The sequence below is a fragment of the Canis lupus genome, chromosome 17 (assembly GCF_011100685.1).
Source record: "Canis lupus familiaris isolate Mischka breed German Shepherd chromosome 17, alternate assembly UU_Cfam_GSD_1.0, whole genome shotgun sequence".
Lineage (NCBI taxonomy): Eukaryota > Metazoa > Chordata > Mammalia > Carnivora > Canidae > Canis > Canis lupus.
This window is the reverse complement of record NC_049238.1, coordinates 15,755,970-15,783,222: the sequence shown is the minus strand read 5'-3', so window position 1 is coordinate 15,783,222 and position 27,253 is coordinate 15,755,970. Positions and strand designations below refer to the sequence as shown.

Genomic DNA, 27,253 nt, shown 5'->3' with positions numbered 1-27,253 from the left:
TATTTTTAACTTCTCGAGGAACCTCCATACCATTTTCCAGAGTGGCTACACCAGCTTGCATTCCCAACAGCAGTGTAAGAGCGTTGACAGTATATGTTCTTACAATCCATGAGCATGAAGTGTTTTTCCATTCTTTTGTGTCTTCCTCAATTTCTTTCATGAGCGTTCTATAGTTTTCTGAATACAGATCCTTTGCCTCTTTGACTAGGTTTATTCCTAGGTATCGTATAGCTTTTGATGCAATTGTAAATAGGATAGATTCCTTAATTTCTCTTTCTTTCTCATTGTTAGTATATAGAAATGAAACTGGTTTCTGTGCATTAATTTTTATATCTTGCCACTTTGCTGAATTCCTGTATGAGTTTGAGCAATTTTGGGGAGGCATCTTTCAGGTTTTTCATATAGAGTATCATGTCATCTGCAAAGAGTAAGTGTTTGACTTCTTTGCCAATTTGGGTGACTTTTATTTCTTTTTGTTGTCTGATTACTGAGGCTAGAACTTCTAATACTGTGTTGAACAGGAGTGATGAGTAGACATCCCTGTTTCTGAACTTAGGAGAAAAGCTGTCAGTTTTTCCCCATTGAGAAATATTTACTGTGGGCATTTCATATATGGCTTTTATGGTATTGAGGTATGTTCTTTCCATCCCTACACTGTGAAGAGTTTAATCAAGAAAGGGTGCTATACTTTGTCAAATGCTTTTTCTGCATCTATCAAGAGGATCTTTTCCTTTTTTTTATTAATGTAGTGTATCACGTTGATTTGCAGATGTTGAACCACACTTGCAGCCCTGTTATAAATCCCACTTGGTCGTGGTGAATGATCTTTTTAATGGACTGTTGGATCCTATTGGCTAGTATTTTGGTGAGAATTTTGGCATCCATGTTCATCAGGGAAATTGGTCTGTAATTCTCCTTGTAGTGGGGTCTTTGTCTAGTTTTGGGATCAAGGTAATGCTGGCCTCGTGGAAAGAGTTTGGAAGTTTTCCTTCCATTTCTATTTTTTGAAACAGCTTCAAAAGAATGGGTATTAGTTCTTCTTTAAATGTTTGGTAGAATTCCCCTAGGAAGCCATCTGGCCCTGGACTCTTGTTTGTTGGGAGATTTTTGATTACTGCTTCAATTTCCTTGCTGGTTATGGGTCTCTTTAGGCTTTCTATTTCTTCCTGTTTCAGTTTTGGTAGTTTATACATCTCTAGGAATACATCCATTTCTTCTATATTGCTTAATCTGTTGGCATATAGTTGCTCGTAATATTTTTTTAAGATTTTATTTATTCATGAGAGACACAGAGAGAGAGGCAGAGACAGATGGAGAAGCAGGCTCCCTGTTGGGAGCCTGATGCAGAACTTGATCCCAGGACCCCAGGATCACGACCTGAGACAAAGGCAGACACTCAACCACTGAGCCACCCAGGCACCCCTCATAATATGTTCTTATAATTGATTATATTTCTTCAGTGTTAGTTATGAACTCTTCTCTTTCATTCATGATTTTATATGAGTCTTTGCTCTTTTCTTTTTGGTAAGTTTGGCCAGCGGTTTATCAACTTATTAATTCTTTCAGAGAACCAGCTCCTGGTTTAGTTCATCTGTTCTACTGTTCTTTTGGTTTCTATTTCATTCATTTCTGCTCTAATCTTTATTAATTCTCTTCTCCTGCTGGGTTTAGCCTTTATTTGCTGTTTTTCCTCCAGCTCCTTTATGTGTAAAGATAGGATGTGTATTTGAGACCTTTAAGTTTCTTCAGAAAAGCTTGTATTGCTATGCACTCCCCTCTTAGGACCTCCTTTGCTGCATCCCAAAGGTTTTGAACACTTGTGTTTTAATTTTCATTTGTTTCCATGGATTTTTAAAATTCTTTAATTTTCTGGTTGACCCATTCATTCTTTAGTAGGATGCTCTTTAGCCTCCTTGTATTTGAGTTCTTTCCAAATTCCCTCTTGTGATTGAGTTCCAATTTCAAAGCATTGTGGTCTGAAAATATGCAGGGAATGATCCCAGTCTTTTGGTACTGTTTGAGACTTGATTTGTGACCCAGTATGTGATCTATTCTGGAATGTTCCATGTGTACTCGAGAAGAATGTTCTGTTGATTTAGGATGGAACGCTCTAAATATATCTGTGAAGTCCCTCTGGTCCAGTGTGTCGTTCAAAACCCTTGTTTCCTTACTGATCTTCTGCTTAGATTATCTGTCCATTGCAATGAGTGGGGTGTTAAAGTCCTCTACTATGATGATGATGATGATGTGTTTCTTTAATTTTGTTATTAATTGGCTTGTATAAATGGCTGTTCCCATGTTAGGGGCATAAATATTTACAATTGTTAGATATTGTTGGGTGGACCCTTTAATTACAACATAATGTCCTTTCTTATCTTTTCTTACAGTCTTTGGTTTAAAATCTAATTTGTCTGATATAAGGATTGCCACCTCAACTTTCTTTTGATATCTGTTAGCATGATGAGGGCATCTGGATGGCTCAGGGGTTGAGCATTTGCCTTTGTCTCAGGTTATGATACCAGGGTCCTAGGATCAAGTTAGACCTCAGGCTACCCACAGCAAACTTGCTTCTCCCTCTGCCTATGTCTCTGCCTCTCTGTATCTCCCAGGAATAAGTAAATAAAATCTTCAAAAAAAAATTTCTTAAAGCATAACTGCTTTTCCACCCCCTCACTTTCAACCTGGTGTCTTTGGGTCTAAAATGAGTTTCTTGCAGACAGCATATCAATGGATCTTTTTTATCTAATCTGATACCCTGTGTAAGTTTTGATTGGGGCATTTAGCCCATTTATATTCAGAGTAATTATTGAAAGATATTAATTTAGTACCATTGTATGACCTGTAAAGTCACTGTTTCTGTGTATTGTCTCTGTTCCTTTCTGGTCTCTGTTATTTTTGGGCCACAAATTCTTTTAGTTTCTGTTTGTCCTGGAAACTTTTTATCTCTCCTATTGTGAATGACATCCTAGCTGGATAAAGTATTCTTGGCTGCATATTTTTCTCATTTAGCACACTGAATATACCAGTCCTTTCTGGCCTGCCAGGTGTCTGTGGATAGGTCTACTGCTAGTCTACTGTTTCTACCCATGTAGTTTACAGACCTCTTGTCCCAAACTGCCTTTAGAATTTTCTCTTTGTTTCTGAGATTTGCAAGTTTCACTATTATATGTTGGGGTGTGAAACTATTTTTATTGATTTCTCTGTGCCTCCTGGACTTGAATGCCTGTTTCCTTCCTTAGACTAGGGATGTTCTCCACTATAATTTGCTCCAGCATACCTTCTGCACCCCCCCTTCCAGAATACCAATTATTTTAATATTGTCTCACTTTATGGTATCACTTATCTTTGAATTCTCCCCTCATGATCCAATAGTTGTTTATCTCTCTTTTTTTCAACTTCTTTATTCTCCATCATTTTGTCTTCTATATCACTAATTCTGTTTCCTGCTTTATTATATCCTAGCAGTTAGAGCCTCCATTATGTATTCCATCTCATTAATAGCCTTTTTGATTTCAACTGGATTAAGGTTCTTTTCAGAAAAGGATTCTCTAGTGTCTTCTCTGCTTTTTTGAAGCCCAGCTAGTATTTTTTAACTGTTATTTTGAACTCTAGTTCCAACATTTATTTATGTCCATGCTGACTAGATCCCTGGCAGTCAGTACTGCTCTTACTCTCTTTTCAGGTGAGTTTTTCTGTCTTGTCATTCTGTCCATAGAAGAATAGACGAATGAGACAACAAAATACTGAAATGGCAACAACAATCCCAGAGAAATATATACTTAACAAGTCAGAAGAGCCCCAAAACCAAAAGAAAAAGAGAGAGAAAAAGAGAATATAATCAGACGGATGGTCAGAACAGAGCAATGTGCTGGATCCTGTGTGTATTTTGGTCCATTTGTTAGAAGACTAGACTTATTGTAAAGAAATAAAAACTTATATGTGTACAGAAATAAAATTAAATATAATGGAAGAATAGAATGTCACTGTAAAAATAAAAATTAAAAAAGATTTTTAAAAAAGAATTGATCAAATAAATTTGTTGAAAAAGGGAAGAGAAAAAAATTAAGATTGAAAGACTAGAGAATCATGGGGGAAAAAAAAACATGAATTCTATATGCTGTTCTGCCCTAGTGCTGGTGTTTTGCAGTTCTCTGTATCAGTAGATTTGGTCTTGACTGGATGTTCCTGTTGATCTTCTGGGGGAAGGACCTGTTCCACTGATTCTCAGGTGGATTTGTCCCAGGCACAATTGCACCGCCCTTCCCAGGGCTAGGATAAGTAATCTGTTCCAGATTGCTCTATGGATTACAATACATGGCTTTGGTTCCCCGAATGCTTTCTCTGCCACCTTAGAGGATGAGAGTGAAAATGGTAGCCTCCCATTCTCCAACACTGGATCTGAAAGCCTGGGGCCCCCCTCCTCAGTACACCCTCGAGGAAAAGCAGTTCGTCATGCCTGTCTCCCTGGTCTCTGTCCGCACTCCATGCTGACCTAGCCTGTAACTGAGCATTTCTGTCTCAGGCATATGAGCCTATTTTGAGTCACCAAACCCTGCAGACTCCTGTGGCTCACACCTGTGCCACTCCTATTGGGCAAGGAAGGGTCTCATGATGGTTCTGCCACTTGCTGGGCCCCTGCTTGGGAGCAGTCACCCAACCATTCTGGGGTTCATGGTCCATGGTAACCTCAAGCTGAGAGCCCACTCCTGGGCTCGCTGATTGCAGCCTGAAACTCATGCCTGGAAACTCTGCCACACTCAGGCACCTCTTGTCTTCCTGTGATCCTGAGACCACACTGTCGCATCTAAGATTCCACCCCACCCACCTGAGCACCTTTCTGGCCAGGTCTTCCCTCACTGGAGCAGACCCCTAAATGTTCTGATTTTACACTCCACTGCTATATCACTTTCTGGTGCTGACTACTGAAGTCGTCTCCCTCTCCCTGTGATCTCTCTTCCTATATACCACCTGGGATTCACTACTTTGCACCGCCTACCTTGCAGAAAGTGGTTGCTTTTCTATTTGTAGAGTTGCAGCTATTCTTTTCTTAGATCTCTGGTTGAGTTTACAGATGTCCAGAATGATTTGATAGTTATCTAGATGAATTCCTGGGACTAGACAAAACTAAGGTCTTCTACTCTTCTGCCATCTTGGACTCTTCTTTTCTTAAAGGGATTTTTCATGATTCTTTATTGGATATAATCAGATGTTTTTTCATTTCATTCATTAGTTGAGACAATTATATGGTTTTCTCCTTTATTAATGTGATAAATTGACCAAATTTTGAATGTTTAAACAGTCGTACATTTCTGATATAGACACAATTTGGTCATATGTATCACTGGATTTTGCCTGCAGTATTTTCAGTGGAGTTTTTGCATCTCTGTTCATGGAGAGATTGGCCTGTAATTTTCCTTTGATATGATGTCTTTGTCAGGTATTGATATCAAGGTTCGCAAGACTCATAAAATGAATTGGGAAGAGGTCCATCTTTTTCTATTTTCTGGACAACTTTGTAAGATTGGTGTTATTTCTTCCTTAAGTGTTGACTCTCATCTGTACCTGAAATTATTCAATGTTTTTAGTAGCTATTGGACTGTTAAAAGTCTTCTAGCCTTTTTGCATTTGCCTTGGAATTTGCACATATCAAATTTATTGCCATAAAGTTCTTCTATGATACTTCTTTTATTATCTTTTTAATATCCATAGAATCTAGAGTGATATCCTCTTCACATCTGAATGGATATTTGTGCCCTTTTTTTTGATGAGTCTTTTCAGGAAGTTGTTTATAGGTCTTTTCAAAGCCTAGATTTCAGGCATTGTTAATCCTCTCAAATGTAAACTTTTTTCTACTAATTTTTATTCTTTATTACTTACTTTTCTCTATTTTTCTTTATTTGGATGCATTTAGTTTTTCTGACTAATTAAGATAGATGTTTAGATCTTTGATTTCCAGCCCTTTTTTCTGATATTTTAGAAAGCGTTTTAAGACTTTAAATTTTCTGCAGTCATACCTTTTTCTGCATCCAATTCATTTTGATATATCTTTTTCATTATTTATTTCATTATTATTTGGTTGTCAATTATGTTGTGAATTCTTCTCTTACTCGTGAGTTATTTGGTGGTTTATTGCTAAATTTCCAAAATTTGGGGGATTTTCTTATTTTTTTTTAATTTTATAGCTTAATTCTACTGTGGTTAAAAAATATACTCTATTATATTATTTCACTTTTTGGAAATTTGTTGAGACTTGATATATGGCTCAGTATATGGTCAGTTTATGTTCTATGAACACTTGAAAAGGATGTGCATTTTACCATTATATGGTATAGAATTCTACACATGTAAATAATGTTCATTGTGTTCGTATAAACAATTGCATTATTCAAATTTTCTTTATTTTCATTGACTTTTCTTGGTTTTGTATATCAGATACTGAAGTATGTCAGAATCTTCCACTTCCAAGACCACTTCCATGATTGTGATCTTTATTTCTCCTTTTACATTTGTCAATTTTTAATTTATCTCTGGGGGCTAAAATTTTAAGTCCATGTTTATTTAAAATTGTTATGGTCTCCTCGTGGATTGACTTTTTGAAATGCTCCTGTTTATCTCTCATATACTTTTTACTTTAAAGTTTACTTTTTAAATCTGATCTCAGTATAAGTATACCACCTCTTCTTTGATTAGTATATCTGTGGTAAATTATATCCATCCTTTCACTTTTGTTCCTTATGTATCTTTATTCTTAATGTATATCATTTATAAGCATACAGTTACATGTTTTATTTTTATCCAATCTGATCATATTTGCCTTTATCTAATTAGCATAATTGGTCTATTTACATTTAATTTATTACTGATATATTTTCACTTAATATATTACTGACATATTTGTGTTTAACTATGTAATTTTACTATCGTTTTAAAATGTATTTGTTATACCTGTTCTGAGTTACTTCTCTGCTTTCCTCTCATTTTCATATTAAATGTATTCTCTCTTTCCTATCTTATTTCACATTCTTGAATGGTTCTTTTATTGATTACTGATTTTTTAACAGGTTTTTTTTTCAATATTTTCTGGCTTTTCAAATTGTTCCACTAAGAACAATTTTTTGTTCTTAGTGGAACAATTTGAAACAACAAGCTAGTGTTTCCTTGCTAACATAGGATTGAACTTAATTTTAGTGTACATTTTAAATTTAAAAAAACAAAAAAAAAGTCTAATTTAAAACAACTCCCAGATTCATGAGATTTAGAGATCACCAGCATGTTAATGTTTGCTACTAGAGTAACTAAAAACCTATAGAACTTTAAATAAAGCTGCTGCTGCTTTTTTTGTACATATGTTTACTTCTTATATTGTGTTTTGAAAATAATTACAAATTCAGTATCTTGTCCCTGGGACTTTAAAAATTTAATTTTCATTTGCTCAGTCACTAAACATTTCACAAGTAATTTTAGTATTAGTGCCCAGAAAAAGCATTAACTAACTGCCAGTCAGAGCTCAGACACATGCAAAGTATATGCTCTGCTCTGTGTAGTTGTTGGGCAATAACACAGCCTACAACTTGTATAAAGATTTTATCATTTGAAAAAGCTTAGGAGCTTCTTAGCTGGCTTGTTTGTATATATGATAAGTAGTACAAGTTATTGTTACGCATTGTTAGGGTTTTAACTTTGAAAGAAAATCATCTCACTATATTTCAAAGGTAATGTAATTTAATTGATGACTACAACACAAGTTTGTGGTTTTTTGTTTGTTTCAAGTTTTTATTTAGTTTCCATTTAGTTAACATATAGTGCAGTATTTTCAGGAGTAGAATTTAGTGATTCATCACTTACATACAACACCCGGCACTCATCACAACGAGTGCTCTCCTTAATACCCATCACCCATCTAGCCCATCCCCCACCCACCTCCTTTAATCAACTGTTCTCTCTTGTTAAAAGACCCTCTCTTTTTCTAATCCCCTTCCCTTATGTTCATCTGTTTTGTTTTGTAAATTCCACATATGAGTAAAATCGTATGGTATTTATCTTTCTCTGACTGACTACTTAGCATAATACAGCTCCATCCATGTTGTTGCACATGACAAGATTTCATTCTTTTGATGGCTGAGTAATATTCTATTGTGTATATACACCACCTATTCTTTAATCCATCCATCTGTTGATGGACATTTGGGCTCTCTCTATAATTTGGCTATCGCTGATAATGCTGCTATAAACATCTAGTTGCATGTGCCCCTTCGAATCAGTATTTTTATATTCTTTGGGTAAACACCTACTTGGGTAATTACCCAGTGTAATTGCTGGGTCCTAGTGTGGTTCTATTTTTAACTTTTTGAGGAACATCCACACTGTTTCCAGAGTAGCTGCACCAGTTTGCATTCCCACCAACAGTGCAGGAGAGTCCCCCTTCTCCACTACCTCACCAACATCTGTTGTTTCCTGGCTTGTTAATTTTAGCCATTTTGACTGGTGTGAAGTGGTATATCATTGTGGTTTTGATTTGTATTACCAAGTTTTTTTTTTTTAATCTGTATCATTTGGGGATCCCTGGGTGGCACAGCGGTTTGGCGCCTGCCTTTGGCCCAGGGCGCGATCCTGGAGACCCGGGATCGAATCCCACATCGGGCTCCCGGTGCATGGAGCCTGCTTCTCCCTCTGCCTGTGTCTCTGCCTCTCTCTCTTTCTCTCTGTGTGACTATCATAAATAAATAAAAATTTAAAAAAATTTAAAAAAATAAAAAAATGAATCTGTATCATTTGCAGTTCTTACATGGATGAATAAAGCAGAATTCTTATCGAGTAGACAAAATAAAATGCAAACATTATTTGGATTTGGATGCTAAAGCTAAATGAGACTCATTTATAAATCCACTTCCAAATATTTTTGTTCATTAGTATAGCCTCATTGTTCTCACTGGCTAACTTTATAATCAATATTATAAATTTGAACCTCTAAAATTTGTACTGCTCAGATGTTGCTTTTCTGTTTTACGTATTGTCTTGGTTTTTGTAAGATTTAATTGGAAAAAAATTTTTACTAAATAAAATTAAAGTCATTAATCTAAGCCAAAGAACACATACATTTAGATAAAGCTTGCCTAAGTTGTACACATTGTATCCACACTTGGTTTTTATCCAGCCTGTCTTGATGTTTATCAAAACTCATTTCATTCGAGATTGCTTGTAGGCTGTGACTGTGGGTGGGGCCATCAGCCTCTACTATTTTATAAATAGAACACATTGTCCCTTCTTAATGGGACACGTGTTTGCACACTGAATTACCTTGGAATAAGGTAAGGAAGGATTTTAATTCTCATACTTTAAGGTTTCCTCTGCCTTTGTTTGTTAATGTTTGGGCAGTGTGGGGTTCAGAAACATAAGAGTGAAGTAAAATAAAAAGATGTTTTATAATATACAGGTTTACTCCATGTTTCTTAGTTGTATTTTATTTGAGGTATTTCAGAGGTATAGTTATTCTTTTGTTTGTTTTCCAAATTTTATAGACTGTGTTTGAGTTTCATGTCTTTGAATTCTCATTAATTCTGTGGCTAATCAAACTCCCAAGATATCATTTGCTTAAAGTTAAGTATTTATAAGTTAAATATAGTTAATAACTTTGGATTCTTTTCTGGTATAAGTATTCAGTTTAGCCAGTGTCTCTTCTGATGGTGCTCTACTGTCATGCAGTATAGAACAACTAAATCTAATATTGTTTCCAACATTTTACAAATGACATCATAAGACCTTTATCAATACACTATGTCTTGTGACAGTTTAAGAGATTACAGTGACATTTATTGGTGAATTAAAAATCAGTCCTGAAGAAGATGATACTTTTATTTTAGTCCATTTATTTTGAATGAAGAGGAGTTCCCCACTTTTGAGTGAGAATTTTTTTATTTTCTAAGTAGTTTTATTTAAGAGAGTTTTAGGCTTTTGATCACACATGGAGATTGAAATATGTTTGTTTCTTCTTCATTTCTAAATCCAATAAAATAAAGGTAAAAATAATAAAGGCATAAGTGAAGAAAATGAAAGAGGTAACATAATATCTGACTAGAGAAGTGAGATTTCAGAAATGTTAGATTGTAGGTGGGTTAATTATAGCCATTTAGCAGAGCTGGGCAGTTTTGATGGAATGTAATAGTGATCAGAAGATTGATTTATAATTTATCTAATCATTCCCCTTAATGTTGAGTCATATATATCATTCTTAGTGGCTGCATAGTGGATTATCATAATTTACATAACCAGTCTCCCATAAGTGACCATTGAAGTTCTTCAGCTCTTCAGTGTTGTAAACAGCATTCCATGCATTTATTCTTTGAAAAATATTTTAGATTTCCTTTTTAGAATTGTTTCCCCAAAATTGCTGAGTCAAAGTTCATGCCTTACAGATGTTGCCCCATTGTGCTAGATTGCCTCCCAAAGGGGATTCGCACTATTACCATCAGTGTGGAATCTCTGATTTCACTACATCTTAGCTGCTACCATTAGGTTTACCTTAAGGTGGGTATCAATCAAGGGAGGAATGGGTGGTGCTTTTAGTGGACTTGGCTGTTGTGCTGTGAGTGTGGCATGACTTGAAAAACAAGTGTACAGATTACTAGGTGAAGTTGAACTGGCTACCTCTACCACTGTTGACTTATGATAATGACAGGTGCTACAAGTTTAGAGGAAAAGGAGATTTCCTTTAGAGATGTTCAGGGAAGACCTCAAGTAGGAAGTAGAATTTGAGCCACATCTAAGTTGAGAAAGATTTGAGGAGAAATGATTTGTATAGACAATGAAGGATAGGTCAGTCTAGATCCATTCAGGAGACAGAAATCACTCAGTAACTTAAATAATAAACATAAGGAATTATTAGACTGTGGAAGAAAAAAAAACTCTCAAGTTACTAAATAAAATTCTAAAGATACTCTAGGGCTGAGGGGAAGTATCCAAGAAAAAACAAACTGTGAGTGTGGGTTTAGATCTTGTTGTAGAAGGTGTGGCTGCAGGTGTGTGGTAGAGAAACTGGATGGTTGCCTGGGTCAAAGCTGGTCAACGGTCACTATGTCAGCAGGTAAACCAAAACTGGTGGGACGTGTGCAGAGTGAGTCAGGGCTGGTGCAGATGTGAGGTCTGGCATGTGTGGTGTCTGTGTTGGAAGGTCCTCAGTAAAAAGCTCTGGGATTCAGGTGAGTTGAGGCTGGTTGGCAGGTTCAGAGAAAGTTGGGGCACTGCTCTGGGTACTGCTAGAATGGAATATTGGAGAAGCATCCCTCTTAAGCAACTCAGAGCTCTATTGGGCAGGGAAGCTCCAGGCTACTGTATGGGACAAAGGTCAGATGGCTGGTTCTTTAGTGTGCCTGTGGGCTGAGGAGAGGGTGCAGGGAGCAGCCACCTGGTCTGAGGTACATACCTTTGCTATCTAGGACTCCTGATATATTGTTGCTGTTGCTGCCAGAATAGAGAGCTAGAAAAAGAAGAAACACATAGCAGCCAGCCCAGTGCTGGAGAAAGCTGTACCCTATAGGCACCTAGCACTGGAGTGGGGTATTTTTTCAATCTTGGCACCTTTGACTTTTTGAGCTAGTTAATTCTTTGTTGCAAATGCTATCCTAGGAACCATAGAATGTTAGGCAACATCCCTGGCCAATCTAATCTTGACTCACACTCCTGTGTAGTCTTTCACTTCACTAGAAGACATGTGCACATTTTTTCCTTCCTTTTGTGGTTTGTTTTAATTTTGTGTGATCCAGAATAGTTGACTAGTCCTACATCTCCTGTATTTGTGTGTATTGATTGAAATTTGCCTTTTTAAAAATTCTTGAATATTGCCTTTTGCTCAAATTTTTACATTTTTAGCAACTCACTATATTGTTTTTCTCCTCTTATTTAGAAATGGACTCAGAAATCAAGGAAGAAGTTCCTGTGCATGAGGAATTCATTTTATGTTGTGGAGTTGAAACCCAGGTTCTAAAATGTGGGCCCTGGACTAACCTTTTCAATGAGCCAAGAGCCAACAGGCCTAAGCTGCTTATTTTTGTTATTACAGGTAAGTTGAAAACTCTGGTTGAGGAGTCTTTCTACGGATACTTATAATAACTTTTGCAGATTTTTAGGAGAAATTGATAAATATGAAAAACTTTGTGAAAGAAAATAAAATCACTCAAGCCATTGATAACAACCACCTTTAGTCCTTTAGTGGCTGGGCTTTTTGTTTTTCTTCTATGCATTTTTATTATGTATATTTCATTGTCTAATATATATATATTAAGTTATAATTGGAAGTATACTATACATATAGTTTTTTGATCCACTTTTTTAATTTTCTTAATATTTAGAATGATTAGAACTATCAAGTTTTTGACAGTTTTTTTAACAGTTTTTTCTGTATCATTCCAAGATGATTATAAGTTACTGTGTTTATTTGTCCTGAGATTCGACAACTGAGTCGTTTGTGACTTTTGCTAGATCACTATCAAAAGAGTGTTAGAGGTGGATGCTTGATTGTAGGTATTCAAAGTTCTGAAATTGTGAGTTAGAATATGTGTATATTACATTATGTGTATATATATAGTATGTATATATATATATATATATACATACTATATATATATGAGAGAACACACACACACACACACAAACATATATCAGCCTTAAAGATTAAAAGCGAAACTGTAAATATGTATCATATCATGTATAGCTAAGCCAATGGGGTATTATGGCTGCATTTCTTTTTTTTTTTTTTTCTAAGATGTTATTTATTTATTTAAGAGAGAGAAACAGAGATAGTGAGAGAGCACGATCAGGGAAGAGAGGGAGAAGCAGGCTCCCCCCTGAGCAGAGAGCCCAATGGGGGCTTGATCTCAGGATCCTGGGATCATGACCTGAGCCGAAGGCAGATGCTTAACCGACTGAGCCACCCAGGTGCCCCACATTTCTTTTCTTGTACATTTTTTTCTTATTTGTTCTCCCTGGGTTAATGATTGTCTTATTTGCTTAGTTTTCTATTTTTAAATCATTTATCTTAAATCCTCCTACTGTGTTTGAGTAATCAATCAGATTTTGGTTTTTTCTTTCTTTGGAGATATCCTTCACAGAACTCTGTTCTTTGGCTCCAGTTTGAACTGACTGCTTTGTGGGTGTGCTGCACAGGCCATCCTGGAGATTCTTTTCATTTTCCTCCTGATAGATTCCATTTTCTGGATCCTATATTTTCTTATTTCTTGGTTTATTGCTTAAGCACATCTTCTAGTAACTTCCTAAGAAGAGGTGCATGGGAAGTAATCTTTTAAAGATCTATCATGTCAGAAAATGTCTTAAACTTCTAGGTTGGAGATCATTTTTCCAGACAATTTGGAGGACATTTTAGCTGTTTTCTAGGGGTCAAGACTGCTTTTGAGAATTCTCAGTATCATTCTGATTTTTTCATCTTTTGGGTTTGAAGCTCCCCTGCACGGAAAAATATTTTAGATCTTTCCTTTGTTCTACAATTCTGAAATTTTACAGCAAAAGCACCTTGGTATAGATGTTTTTTCATATGCTATCAGCTTCAGTGGACACTTTTAAACCAGAAACTCATCTACTTCAATTCTAAAAGCTCTGTTTTTTCTTTTATTATAGTCTCCTTGTCTCATGGGAGCATTATCATTTCCTTTGGCTTCTTGCATTGTTAGAATTTTTACTGTTTGTTTGCATTTTTCTTAAAAAAAAAAAAACAAAACCCTTTTTTAAGAAAGAGGATGACATAGACAGCTAATTGGAATCTTTGTCTTCAGTGATGAGGCTTTTCCCAGGTTTGCCTAGAGTGACCAACCATCATAGTCATAGATGAGATTTTCTAGGACACATGATTTTCGATTTTCGGTACTAAAACCACAACAGTCCTAGGCAAAACAGGATGGCTAGTCACCCTAGGAATCGTCACGCTAGGGTAATTGGGTAGGGACCCAGCATTTCACTGGAGAATTTCCAGCTTTCAGTATCTACAGCTATTTCTTGAGTCATTCAGTTTTCCCAGGAAGGAGTCTTCCCGTATCTAGTTTGAGGAATAGAAGCCTCTTTGCTAATGTTCAGGGCTGAACAAGGGAAAGAATGTTGGGAGTCTCAGTGTTTAGTAACACTTAACCCCTTCTCAGTATAGTGCTTCTGTTCTCAACTGACATAAGATTCCTGATCTAAAACCTCCCTTCCGGGATGCCTGGGTGGCTCAGCGGTTGAGCATTGCCCCTGCCTGGGGTCCAGGATCAAGTCCCACATTGGGCTCCCTGTGGGGAGCCTGCTTCCCCCATGCCTAAGTCTCTGCCTCTCTCTTTCAGTATCTCTCATGAATAAATAAAAATCTTTAAAAAATAAAATAAAATCTCCCTTCCATTTAACCTCTTCTGGAAATAAAACTTCGAGTCTCCTGCCATGATGTAAGAGTCTTTTTGGAAAATAGTCGGTTGGCATCTATTATAATTAAAAATACATATACTTTGCCAGCAGTGAGGAAAGTTTGCAATTATAGGCATGACATGTGCTATTTGGTGGAGCAGAAATGTGAGACCATGGCAGAGTATAGGATTAAGAAACTAAGGAGATATGTTGTCTTAGACTGGAGATGGGATAACCATCTGACACTAGCAGGAAGGAGGTGAAGTTACTGAAATGGAGAAGTATGAAGGCATGTTAGAGGGAGTGAAGTAGTCCTGTCTCCTGAGCTCTGTCTTCTCTGCTAATTAAGAGTTGAGGTGATCTGTTGAGAATAAGTATGGCAGAGAGTAGATAAAGGCCCCAAGGAAAGTGGCCAGTGTTGAAAATAGCAGATATTGGGAATCCCTGGGTGGCTCAGCAGTTTAGTGCCTGGCTTCAGCCCAGGGCGTGATCCTGGAGTCCCACATCAGCTCCCCCTGCAGGGAGCCTGCTTCTCCCTCTGCCTGTGTCTCTGCCTCTCTCTCTCTCTCTCTCTCTCTCTCTCTCTCTCTGTGTCTCATGAATAAATAAATAAAATTTTAAAAGAAAAAAAAGAAAATAGCAGATATGCAGGGTGATAACCAAAAGTAAGTAGACAGATTTTGAGCAGCAGTGTGATGGAATAGCAGGTGTATTGGGAGTGAGGTCTGAAAGAGTAGAAGGCTCATCAGAGTGAGAATGGTTTGAATGTTAACCATTTCTGGGTAATGAAAAAAATCTAAGACTGTGGTTCTTAAAGTTGGGGTCAAGACCAGGAGTATCATCTAAGAACTTGTGAGACATGCAGGTTCTTGGGCTGCATCCTAGACCTTCTGAACCAGAAACTCTGGAGGTGGCATGTGTTTTAACAAGCCCTCCAGAGGATTGTGATGTGCACACCATTCAACTAGGGTGTAGCTCGTTGTGTAAGTTAATGAAGATCTTTGAATTTGATCAAGGTAATGGATTATGGGACAAAGGTGTTGGCTCAGTGACCCTACCAGATTTTGAAATCTCCTGACCTGGAATGGCAAGTGAAACCATCATTTAAGGATCGAGGCTTTCAGGGAATGTGTGAGGATAATTAAAAAGCTGATAGATGGAAGTGGAGGAGAAGAGGTTGTTACAATAAAATGGATGAGTAGGTGGAGCTGATTGCTCTAATGTGCTTCCCCATTCAGAGGTGCTTGTTTGCTCACTTATTTACACTCAGCACTGGGAGTCCTGTGTTGCAGAAGTCTTACTCTCCTTGGGGCATAAGAGGTGTTAGAGAAGAGTGCCAGCTCTGCTGCTCAGGCTCGAAAAGAAAAAGTCTGTCATGGGGAGAGCCAGGTGCAACATACAATGAAGAGGTAGATAGAGGGAGCATTCAGTGAAGACCTGGTGGGGAAAGAGAAGCTGAAACCATTTGTTGTTTTACGGTGTCATTGTTTTATAGTGCTTTGACACTTTCAGATGATATTTAGCTTCTTAGTGTTCTTTTATGTTTGCCCTTCTCTTCTATTACTGCTCTTGGCCCTTTTTCTTGGAATTCATGGGAGCTGTAGGCTGGTGCTGCTCGTTAGTTTGTGGAATTCAGATATTTTGTATTTGGGTGGAGCCTATTTATACTGTGGGGAAAAGTAGGATGACAGAATTTCAAGGATTGTTAAGCCACTAAAGACATCATGTTTACTCTGTCTCTGACAGACTGATACATTTCTTTTGATATTATTTTACTTTTGCAGCTAGCAAAATTTATCACTTTTAAATTGGTAATGATAATAAGTGATTTATTAGAATCCAGGATTGAAGGACTTTTATTTTCTCTTTTACAGTGAAACTTTTTTAAAGTTTTTGTTAAGTAACAATATCCTTGGACTTTCTTTAAATAGAGAAATGAGCAAAGGAAGCCAATTTAAGAACTCACTGTGGAGCATATTGAGTCATTATAACTCTCAAATGGTCCTCTGGGTATAATAGAGTCATGTAATTATGTCTTGTATGGAGTTTAGTGATTGGAAATGGAACAGACAAGGCTCTAAAGGCAAGCCCAGAGTTCTGTCCACCTGACAGCCTTCTGTATAGATGCTATGCCACCTGAACTTTCTATGTGGCAGTTTTTGTTCCCTACAAGATTAACTAGAAGGCATAAGTCTACAATTGCAATGTTGAAGAGCTATTTATTGGGGTCTAGAAATTGTTACTGAAGCCTCTGTTATATGTTGCTCAAGATTTGACTATATGTTTGATCAAGCATGTGTTTTTAACACATTTTAATATCCTTTGATAAAGTGTTTTACTGGCATTTTTGTACTGGAAGGTTTTCAAAAATCCCTACACCTAAAAATACAAAAATACATAACATGAATGTATGTGTGTGTATCTGATTCTTGTTGCATAAACAAGACCCTTTCAATTTTTTGTGGTTTCCTAACCGAGAAGTCAACTTCATGGTTCATAAAGTGTAATAATATAAGCCATACTATTTAAGTGGCAAAGTATGCAATGACATTTAAACGGTTTGCATTACATTTTCCACTTCTATCTCAGTTGTAAGTTGGATCTTTGTGTTACTTACCAGCTATTGTATATTCTTCTGTTCCTTCAGGAGCCAAGCTCTTCATCGCTGAGGGCTGTGCACCTGGTCTTCTCCTGTCCTGGTCTCCTCTTTCCTCACATTTTTACATGGTTGATTTTTCACCTTTCAGATCTTAGCTAAATGCCACCTCCCCAAACATTTTTCTCAGACTACTTTAATCTCTTCCCTTCTCTATCACACTATCCTATTTATTTCCCTCATGGAAGTTATCACACTCTTGAGTTATTTATTTATTTAGTTATTTGTATATATTTTCCCACTAGAATATGACTTACAAAAAGACCTTTACCTGACACAATGACTTCCATATAGTAAGTAGTCAATAAATAATTGATAACTAGAAGAATATTCAAAAGAAGCTATAGCACTGACTAGAATGAAATGAACATGAAGTAGTTAACATTATCATTTACTTAGTGATGAGAAATTGGTGAACAAGAAAGCATCAAGGGATTTGCTTAAGATCTCATAGTCATTAAGGGAAAGAACTCAGAACCCAGAAATAGGAAGAAAAAATTGTTTTATAGCAGTTCACTAGCTAGTACTCTTCAGTTTCATATCATAACTCATCATAATTATTGCATCTGAGTCATATAGTTGTTATCTGAATTTTCCTGAAATGAGTTTTAACATGCTTTACACCTTAAAATTACAGAACGTCACGTCTAATTTATTCGATAAAAAATATGTAATAATAGTTAACATTTATTCAGCACTTATTATGTGCCAAGTATTGTACAAGTGATTACCCATGCCTTACCCCTAATGATAATGCCAGCTACTTTGTGAGCCTTTTGTAAGATTAACTGAAACAGGATATGCAGAAGAGCCTAAGCCAGGTAATGTATGCTTTTTTTAAATCCAGTATTACTCTTTTCTTTTGTGTATTCTTCCAGCCATCAAATATTTTTTGAGCACTTTTCATCTTTGTGATCTTGGGCAAGCTATTTAACCTCCTTGTGCCTCAGTTTCCTCGTCCATACAATGGAACTAAGAATAGTACTACCTCATGGCAGGACTGAATGAGCTAATACGTGTAAAGCACTTAAATGCTGCCTGGCGTGTAATAAGGTACAGCACTTTAAAATGTGGGCTAAGGGCACCTGGGTGGCTCAGTTGGTTGAGCATCCAACTTGTGATTTCGGCTCAGGTCATGATCTCAGGATCATGAGATCGAGCCCTGCTTCAGGCTCCGCACTGATTGGAGAGTCAACTGAAGACTCTTTCTCCCTTTCCTTCTGCCCCTCCCCTGCTTGCTCTTGCTCTCTCTCTCTCTCTCTCTCTTGAATGAATGAATGAATAAATAAATAAAAGTTTTTAAGAAATAAAACAAAATGAGAACTATTAGTATTTTCTAGCCATATAAAAAACACTGTAAAACTTTGCTGAGAGCCATAAAACATTTGAATATGAGACATGACCCATTCCTAGATTATGCTCAGTAATGTGTAAAAAAATCAAATATTTCTAAATTAATGTATAAATGAGATGAAATTTCCGTTGGAATTCCAGTAAGATTTTTAAAGATGAAAGCTGTTGAAAATAATTCTAAAGGATGTGAGGCCAGCCTAGAAAATTTAGGGGGAAAAATTAAGAAAAGGGATTTGCCCTGCCAGTTAGTGAAACATTTAGAAACAAACAAAACCAAGGTGGTAATCAAGACAGTATGGTGCTGGCAGAAGAGAAAAGGAAAAAAATAGATGGAATTATTTGGAATCAGAATTAGCAAGCTAATGTAAGAATTCAGTGTTAAATTCAAAAGACGTTTCAAATCAATGCAGAAAGAATGGATTATATAATAAATGGTCTTGGGAAGCTTGGCTAATCAGTTGGAAAGAAGTTGGATTGCTACTTTGTACTGTATACTCAAAAATATTCCAAACTTATGGAAGATTCAGATATAAAACATGAAACCGTGTTCTCCACAACCACCACAGAGGTTATAGCTCCAGTACTGTATACCTCTCTTCCTTCTCAAGCTGCCCAGTGACCAGGCAGCTGACTGGAGAGCAGGTTACTGCATTTGAGGAATTTCTTTGCTATGTAACAAAGATGACAGTAGCACAGTTACAGAAAGGAATTTGGAACTTGGGTCAGTAGGATAGAATGCAACAGAAGCAAAATAGCACTATGAGTGATAAGGCCACTTATTACCATCATGGCTACACGTGACAAGTCTGACTAGCTACATTTATACAGCACTTGTGTATTGAGCAGTATTTAAGTACTTTACACATACTAATTCATTTAGTTCTCACACGAGGTGGTGCAATTATTTTATCCTCATCTTGTGGACGAGGAAGCTAAGGCCCAGAGAAATTAAATGATTTTCCAAAGATCATACACCTGATAAGTGGCAAAGCCCAGATTCTACCTCACACAGTTGGCTCCAGAATCTGTGCCCTTAACCACTTTGCTACATTGCCTATCCAGGAGCCTGAAAGATACAGATAATGAAGAAATCTGTGTCATTTGACAAGGGTGGCAGAGGTTATATATCAGTTCAGAAAAACCATGTTATGTAATTGCAAAGAGGAGAAAACCTAATAGCATGAAGAGATAATAAATTGATTGGAAAATTGATATTGATGGAAATGGACCAGTATATGTGAAAACATTATACAGATGATGATTGCAAGGTGAAAACCCCATTTCACTGTGTTTTCCCCCTGAAGATGTATTGGATTGACTCTTTTCCTAAAAGGTCATTATTCATTCCATTTCTCTGTAGCAAAACCATGTCAAAAATACCTTCTAGACATACACAAGAAAAATCTATGTGTATTAGTTGGTGGTCTTTTTCCCAAAAGCTCAAACTATACATCTGCTTACAATATAAGTACTTGTGATAAATGACAAGGAAACCTCAGTAGACTCCTTAAAGTACTGTTTGTGAATGATTCTTACACTGATTTGTTTTCATGCAGCTTGCTAACTGAGCACAATAAAATCTCGAAGGGCTTTAGAGGCAGGATTAATGACTTTAGACTATAAGAATGATAATGGGAAGCCACTGAAAGGTGTTTAAATTGGATAGTGCTATGGTTTGATTTGAAGTTTGAAGGTATCTCTCAGGGTACCCTGAAGAATGGGTCCCAGGGGACAAGAGTAGATAGAAGGCTCATGAGGAGGCTGCTGTAGGAAACTCCAAGTGATAATACTCATGGGGAGATGTGAAATGCATAAGATGTGAGATCTATTTTATTTTTATTTCTTTATTTATTTAAAAGATTTTATGTATTTTATGTATTTTTATGTATTTTATGTATTCATGAGAGATGAACACTTAACATTTGAGCCACCCAGGTGCCCTGTGAGACCTATTTTAGAAGCAAAGTTGACAGGACTTACTGGTGAATTGGATGTGAAGAACAGGGAGAAACCCAAAGTGACTCCTGGTGTTAGGACTGAGTATTTGGCTTAGGATTGGTGGTTCCATTTATTAAGTTGAGGAATAGGGAGGAAGAATTTATCTTGAACCGTTGAGAAACAAAGCAGGAGCAGAAATTTTCTTAGTGATCATTCCCAGACTTAAGGTATAAAGGATACTAAAACTGAAGTATATGTATAAATGTTAGTAGATATTGTAGAAGAGAAAGTGTGAGGTCACATAGATCTTTCTTTTCTACCCTGCACATCTTATGTGAGTTTATTGCTTTAGTTAACTAAGGTCTGTGTTTCTCTTCTTAGGTAATCCAGGATTTTCTGCCTTTTATGTACCATTTGCAAAGGCTTTGTACTCCTCAGTAAACCGATGTTTCCCAGTTTGGGTTATCAGTCATGCTGGACATGCTTTGGTCCCCAAAGGCAAGAAGATTCTTACAACCTCAGACGGTATGTCTTTATTAACACCTGCTTTCCTTTACAGTGAGTGGATGTTCATGTGTCTAGAAAGTTAAGAGTCACACCATTGGAAACCTCTGCTTGTGGCATTGGGGCCATGCTGCCACATTTTGGTAATTTTAGGATTTTAGAGTCCTTTTCATTTTCTGGCAATCAACTATATATTTATTGATCAAACACTAATTTTCCAGGGTTGTACTAAGAGGAGTGGTGAGAAAAAAAAGCATCATAAGACCTGATCCTTACTCTCAAGAGGCTCTTATTCTGACATTTAGAAAATGACTAAGTGATAACCTCTAGTCTGCTCATCATGTGGGTATTTGAAGAATGAACAAAGGAAAGAACATAGTATGGGTTTGAGAAGACTTTGTGGAGTAGATGGGTTTCAATAGTTGAGTAGAATTTGGATCTGGGGTTTGGGGTGAGTGCACAGTTATAACAGGCAAAGGAAGTAGCATGGCAGGGAGAGAGATTCAATAGGTGGGTCGGTGTGTTAGTGTGTTAGTGCTGGGCAGGACCAGACTTGGAGGAACCTCGGAGCTGGGGAGAAAGCTCCTGGGGGCTTTTAAATGGAGAAAGTAGCACCAGGTAGCTGCAAATTACCTTCCTCTAATGTAGGAAAATACAGCATGCTCATTCCTCTAAAAAAGAAAAATATAACTTCACTTCTCTGTATGCATTCCATTCAACAGCCATTTGTCCCAAGCATGACCCTTAGTTAATTTGAGATGGGAGAGAGGTGGCTATGGCTCTAGTTTGCTCCTGGTTCTGGTATGCCTCTCCCATGGTATGAGCATCTTACTGAGCATCTACTAATAGGGGAAACCATGTGTGGATAGGGAAGGAGAAAGGAGCAGGTGATATGGGAACTTTCTGTACTAATCTGTTCAAATTTTCTATAAATCTAAAACCATTCTTAACAAAACCTGTTAAAAATATGGAATTTAAAAATAATTTAATATTTAAATATTGCTTTTTTTAATTGTTTATAACAGAAACTATATATTAGGTAGTTTGATTAACAGGGATTTATTTTCTCATAGTCTGGAGGCTTTGAGCCCAATATTGGGGTTTCAACATGGTTAGATTCTGGAGAGCCCTTCTTCTAGCTTGCAAATGGCTTCATTCTCTTTGTGTCCTCATATGACCGAGAAGGAGAGAGAATGATTTCATGTGCTCCGGGAACCTCGGATATCTCCTTATAAGGCCACTAATCCCCCTTACTAGGGCTCCACCCTTATGACTAACTTTAATCCTAATTAACTCCCAAAGGTCCTATCTCCCAAAACCATCACATGAGGTGATGAGGTGATCACATTAGGGCTTCAATATAAGAATTTTAAGGGGGCAGCCCTGGGTGGCTCAGCATTTTAGCGCCACCTTCAGCCCAGGACCTGATCCTAGAGACCTGGGATCAAGTCCCACATCGTGGGTGGCTCAGCATTTTAGCGCCACCTTCAGCCCAGGACCTGATCCTAGAGACCTGGGATCAAGTCCCACATCGGGCTCCCTGCATGGAGCCTGCTTCTCCCTCTGCTTCTCTGTGTGTGTGTGTGTGTGTGTGTGTGTGTGTGTGTATGTGTCTCATGAATAAATAAATAAATAATCTAAAAAAATAAAAGATTTTTAAGAGATACAAACATTGAGTCCTTAACAGTTGTGAATAGGAATATTATATACTGACATTCCAAATCTCATCACAGGTATAGGTCAGCATATACATATGAACATTGCACCTAAATAATAGTAAACATACAAGTTACTTCTTGAAACATTTTTACTAAATATTTATTCAGTTTTAATAGTTGCCTTTGGTCTATCCTCAGAAGTATTTCCTGACAGTTTTTAGAAACTGGGAAACTGGTCTTTTAAAGACTTGACCCTATTAAGTAACAGAAGAAGTTTCTGTTCTTTTTTTTTTTTTTTTTTTTTTAAGAAGTTTCTGTTCTAAGTTGAATTTCTTCACACATTTATGAACATCTGCAGGTGTGCTAAATTTACAAGAATTGCTTTATTTGAAGAAGTGGGTGACAGTTAAGAGGTGATTCTTATTTTTATTCACATCCTATTATGGCTGTTAATTGGAGCATATGGTTAAGACACAATACAGTTATTGCAGAATTTAGGAAATAAAATCACCCATCATGCATACAGAATAGATACTCTTTGGTTCTATAGTTAATATGAAATATAGTTCTCCTTTATTTTCTCTCCTGAAATCATAGCTCAAATTCTGTGTGTCATCTGACTCTGAACATCTCAACTCTCTGGATCTTGCTTTGTTTGTTTGAGAGAGAGAGTGCAGTCCCAGAGTGGGAGAAGGTGAGGGGTGGGGAGTGAAGAAGGAGAGAGAGAATCTTAAGTAGGCTCCATGCCCTGTGCAGAGCCCAATGCTGAGTTCAACCTCATAACCTATGAGATCATGACCTGAGTCCAAATCAAGAGTCAGACACTTAACTGACTGAGCCACCCAGGCGCCCCTCCACTCCCTGGTTCTTGACCTCTTCTCTTACTTCTCACATATGGTAGTATAGATCAGCTTCCTGAAATCTTAGTGCTTTCCAGAATCCTGTGTTAACTTTAAGTTGATTTTAACATCAGATACCAGCTCTTGTGGATGGAATTTAATCTCGCCCCCCCCCCCCCAATTCCACTTAATTTAATCATTTTGAGTACCCACTGTGAACCTGTCTCTTTGCTAACACTTAGGAAAAAATACACCTGTACTTAAAACACATTTGTTGTACTTAAATTGTTCATGGTTAGGTAATGTCACTAGCCAGACTTCCTGTGTCCTCCTCTTTAAGGCATCACCTGAAAGATTACCCTTGTCTCTCAGGGAAACCCCTACTCCTCTCTGCTTACAATTTCCACTTTCAGTGCTCAGGTCTTTGGTGAGCCAGACTGTGCTTCCATACTTTAGCCACTCCGAAATCTTCTACTGCCATCTCCACCACCTTTTTCACTTCCCTAATTATCTTCCAATTATAGATCTACAGATTCAGTGCAATCCCTGTATAGATTTTCACCAAAATTCCAGTTGTGGCATTTTTCACAGAAATAGAAAAAAAAATTCTAAAACTTGTGTGGAATCATAAAAGGCACCAAATAGCCAAAATAATCTTGAGAAAGAAGAACAAAGCTGAAGGCACCATGCTTCCTGATTTCAAACTATATTGCAAAGCTAGTAATCAAAACAGTATAGCCCTGGCACAAATACAAATCAGTGGAACAGAATAGTGAGCCCAGAAATAAACACACACATATAGTCAATTAATTTTGCCAGAGGCTCCAAGAAAACGCAATGGAGAAAGAAATAGTATCTTCAATAAATGATGTTAGGAAAATTGGATATCCACATGTAAGAGAATAAACAAATACACATAAAATTAATTCAAAATGTACTAAATACTTATATTTAAGACTTGAAGTCATAAAAGAAGAAAACATAGGGGCAGAAAATATGTTAGAAGAAAGCATAGGGGAAAAGCTCCTTGACATTGGTCTTGGCAGTGATTTTTTTTAGTATGATACCAAAAGTATAGGTAACAAAAGCAGAAATAAACATTGGGACTGTGTCAAACTAAAAAGCCTCTGCACAGCAAAGGAAACAATCAAGAAAATGGAAAGACAAGTGGGAGAAAATATTTGTGAACCATCTATCTGACCCAAAATATATAAAGAACTCATACACCAAGATAGCAAAAAAACAAACAAACAAAAAAAAACTATAGTCTGGTTTAAAAATGGGCAAATTTTTCCAGAGAAGACATACAAATGGCCAACAGGTATATGAAAAGATGCTCAACCTCACTGATCATTAGGGAAATGCAAATCAAAACCACTGTGAGGCTCACCTCACACCTGTTCAGATGATGATAATCAAAAAGACAAAAAATAACAAGTATTGACAAGGGTGTGGAGAAAAGGGAACTCTTGTGCACTGTTAGTACAACCATTATGGAAAACAATATGGAAGCTCCTCAAAAATTAAAAATAGAACTTCCATATGACCCAACAATCTCACTTCTGGATATATATCTAAAGGAAATGAAATCAGTGTCTCAGAGAGATATCCATACACACATATTTATTGCAGTGTTATTCACAGTATATAAATAATTTCAAGATATGGAAACAACTTAAGTGTTAATGGATGAATAGATTTTTAAAAGTGTAAGATAGATAGATACACACAATGCAATATTATTTGGCTATAAAAAGGAAAAGGAAACCCTGCCATTTTCAACAGCATGGATAAACCTAGAGGATATTATGCTAAGTGAAATAAGCCAGGCACAGAAAGACAAATACTATATGACCTCAGTTACATGTGGAATTAAATAAAAAAAAAAAGTCAAACTCAGAATCAGAGTTCTATGAACTATTGCCAGCATTTGAGGAATTGGGGAAATGGAGAGATGTTGGTCAAAGAATACAGACTTTCAGTTGTAAGATGAATGAGTTCTGGGGATCTCATGTATAGCATGATGATTATAGTTAATAATACTACATTGTATAATTGAAATTTGCTAGGAGAGTAGATCTTAGTGTTCTCATCATCACAAAAAAGAAAAAGGGTTATTATTCCCTCCATCCCAAGCCTGCTGATGGCAGTACCTTCAGTTAAGAGGGCCTGCAGTGCCTGCCTGGGAACACATCACTGGTAGGGAGCTCCACAGACATTTCTTCCATCCAGGCCCCTATTTATGGCTGGCCTGGCTCTTGTGGTTCTTAATTATGATTGCAGGATACACTTCAGCAAGAAACCATTGAGGAACAAGATTTATTACCTACATGGCAGGGGGAGCAGACCTTGGGTTCTGTTAGGGTCCAAGGGTGGAGTGTCTACAATTGCAGGTTCACTCTTCATTGGCTAATGCAAGGCTTAAGAGCCAGAATTAGGGCTTGGGGAGGGAGAAGTGGGTCACATAAGCAGTCAGTTATCTAAATTACCCAAGGCTTTCTGAAAGGTACCTTCATGAGTAGAGTGGCCTAGTTCCCTATCTGGCTGTTTTACTAGTAGCTGTGTCATACAGATGGCAATATGCTTATTCAAGATGGATGTCTTTTGAAATGGAAGCCTAGTCAATCAAAAGCTTGATGTCAGGCACTTAACAGTACACTACATGAGGTGATGGATATAATAATTTGATTGTGGTAATCATTTCACAATATATCTGTATATTAAATCATCACATAAAAACAATTATGTGGTATATCCTAACTATATACAGTTTTTATTTGTTAATCATATTTCAGTAAAGCAGAAAAAAATAATTGTAGGAAATGGGTGATGGGTATGTGTGATTCTATTATATTATTCTCTTTACTTTTATGTATGTTTGAAAGTTTCCACTACTGGGAAAAAAAAAATCTTTAAAGAAAGAAAAAGAATTATAGAATCTTAGAGGTAAAAGTATCCACAACAAATCCTACCTTGAACCCTTATTTTTCAAGGAAGGAAAGCCCAATAGGGCAAAATCACCTTCTGCTAGTGAGTGGCAAAACCTCGACAGGAAGCCAGCACTTTGAGTATTTAGTTTAGTGTTACCTCCTCCTGTCGAGAGGTCATCTTAGCTGGCTAATGCAAAGTGCTAATGAGACTCCGTTTTCAGGTTTAGTTACTCCATGGGCTAATTCTCAGATTGGCCCTTCCATGATCACCAGTTTTACCTGGTCTGTGACCCTTTTCCAGCTGTGGCTCATAGGGGAACAGGAGTAATGGGGTATAGAAAAAACAGCACAACTCATGGCAAATGTTGTATAAATACTTCAAAGTGGCTTTTTTCATAGTGTTTTTTCTCTGTGTTAATGCACACACACGTGTGTGTGTCCCTCTATGAATTCAGTTCACTTGAGAGTCTTTAACACTCCGCTTAAAAACTAGGGTATACTTTGAAAGATAAGTAAATCTTGATTACCTACCAGTGAAGGACTTTAAGAGCAGTAGTGAAGTAAAACTGAGTATACAGAGATTTTGCTTCCTTGGTTAAAAACATGTATTTCAACAGCCATCATATTGAAATGTGACTGATACTGTTACTGATAGTATGTAGCAGATACTTGCTCTGCTATGAAATATCTTAACAGATACATCTTTCTTGTTCTAAGTTATTTCTATGTATAAGCCCAAAGAAAATTTTAGGTTCAGTATCATAGTTTTTCCTTTGTCAGGAAATTTATGTTTGCTTAGAATGTGCTTTTGCAATCTTAGGTTGTGTTTGGAAAACAGAGGTGTTAGAATTCTTAGAAAACAGACTTGAGGAGTGCCTGCGTGGCCTCAGTCATTTGGGTGTCCAACTCTTGATTTCAGCTGTGATCATGATCTCAGGGTTGTGGGACTGGCCAGGTCTGTTCTGTGCTGGGTGTGGAGTCAGCTTGGGATTCTCT

General features: G+C 37.0%; 1 protein-coding gene across 7 annotated transcripts in view; it reads left to right on the top strand.

Moving 5' to 3' along the window:
• Positions 1-27,253, top strand: part of LDAH (lipid droplet associated hydrolase) — a 104,787-nt gene that overhangs the window by 9,467 nt on the left and 68,067 nt on the right. For 4 of the 7 annotated variants that reach the window (XM_038560877.1, XM_038560878.1, XM_038560880.1 and 1 more), the window contains 2 exons: positions 11,900-12,055; positions 20,708-20,851. In XM_038560877.1, the coding sequence (XP_038416805.1) occupies positions 11,902-12,055; positions 20,708-20,851 (298 nt within the window). In that variant the 5' untranslated portion in view covers positions 11,900-11,901. Of the gene's footprint in view, positions 1-9,284; positions 9,309-11,093; positions 11,196-11,899; positions 12,056-20,707; positions 20,852-27,253 lie in introns of those variants that run through there. The other 3 variants (XM_038560881.1, XR_005372161.1, XM_038560876.1) reach the window with 3 other exon arrangements.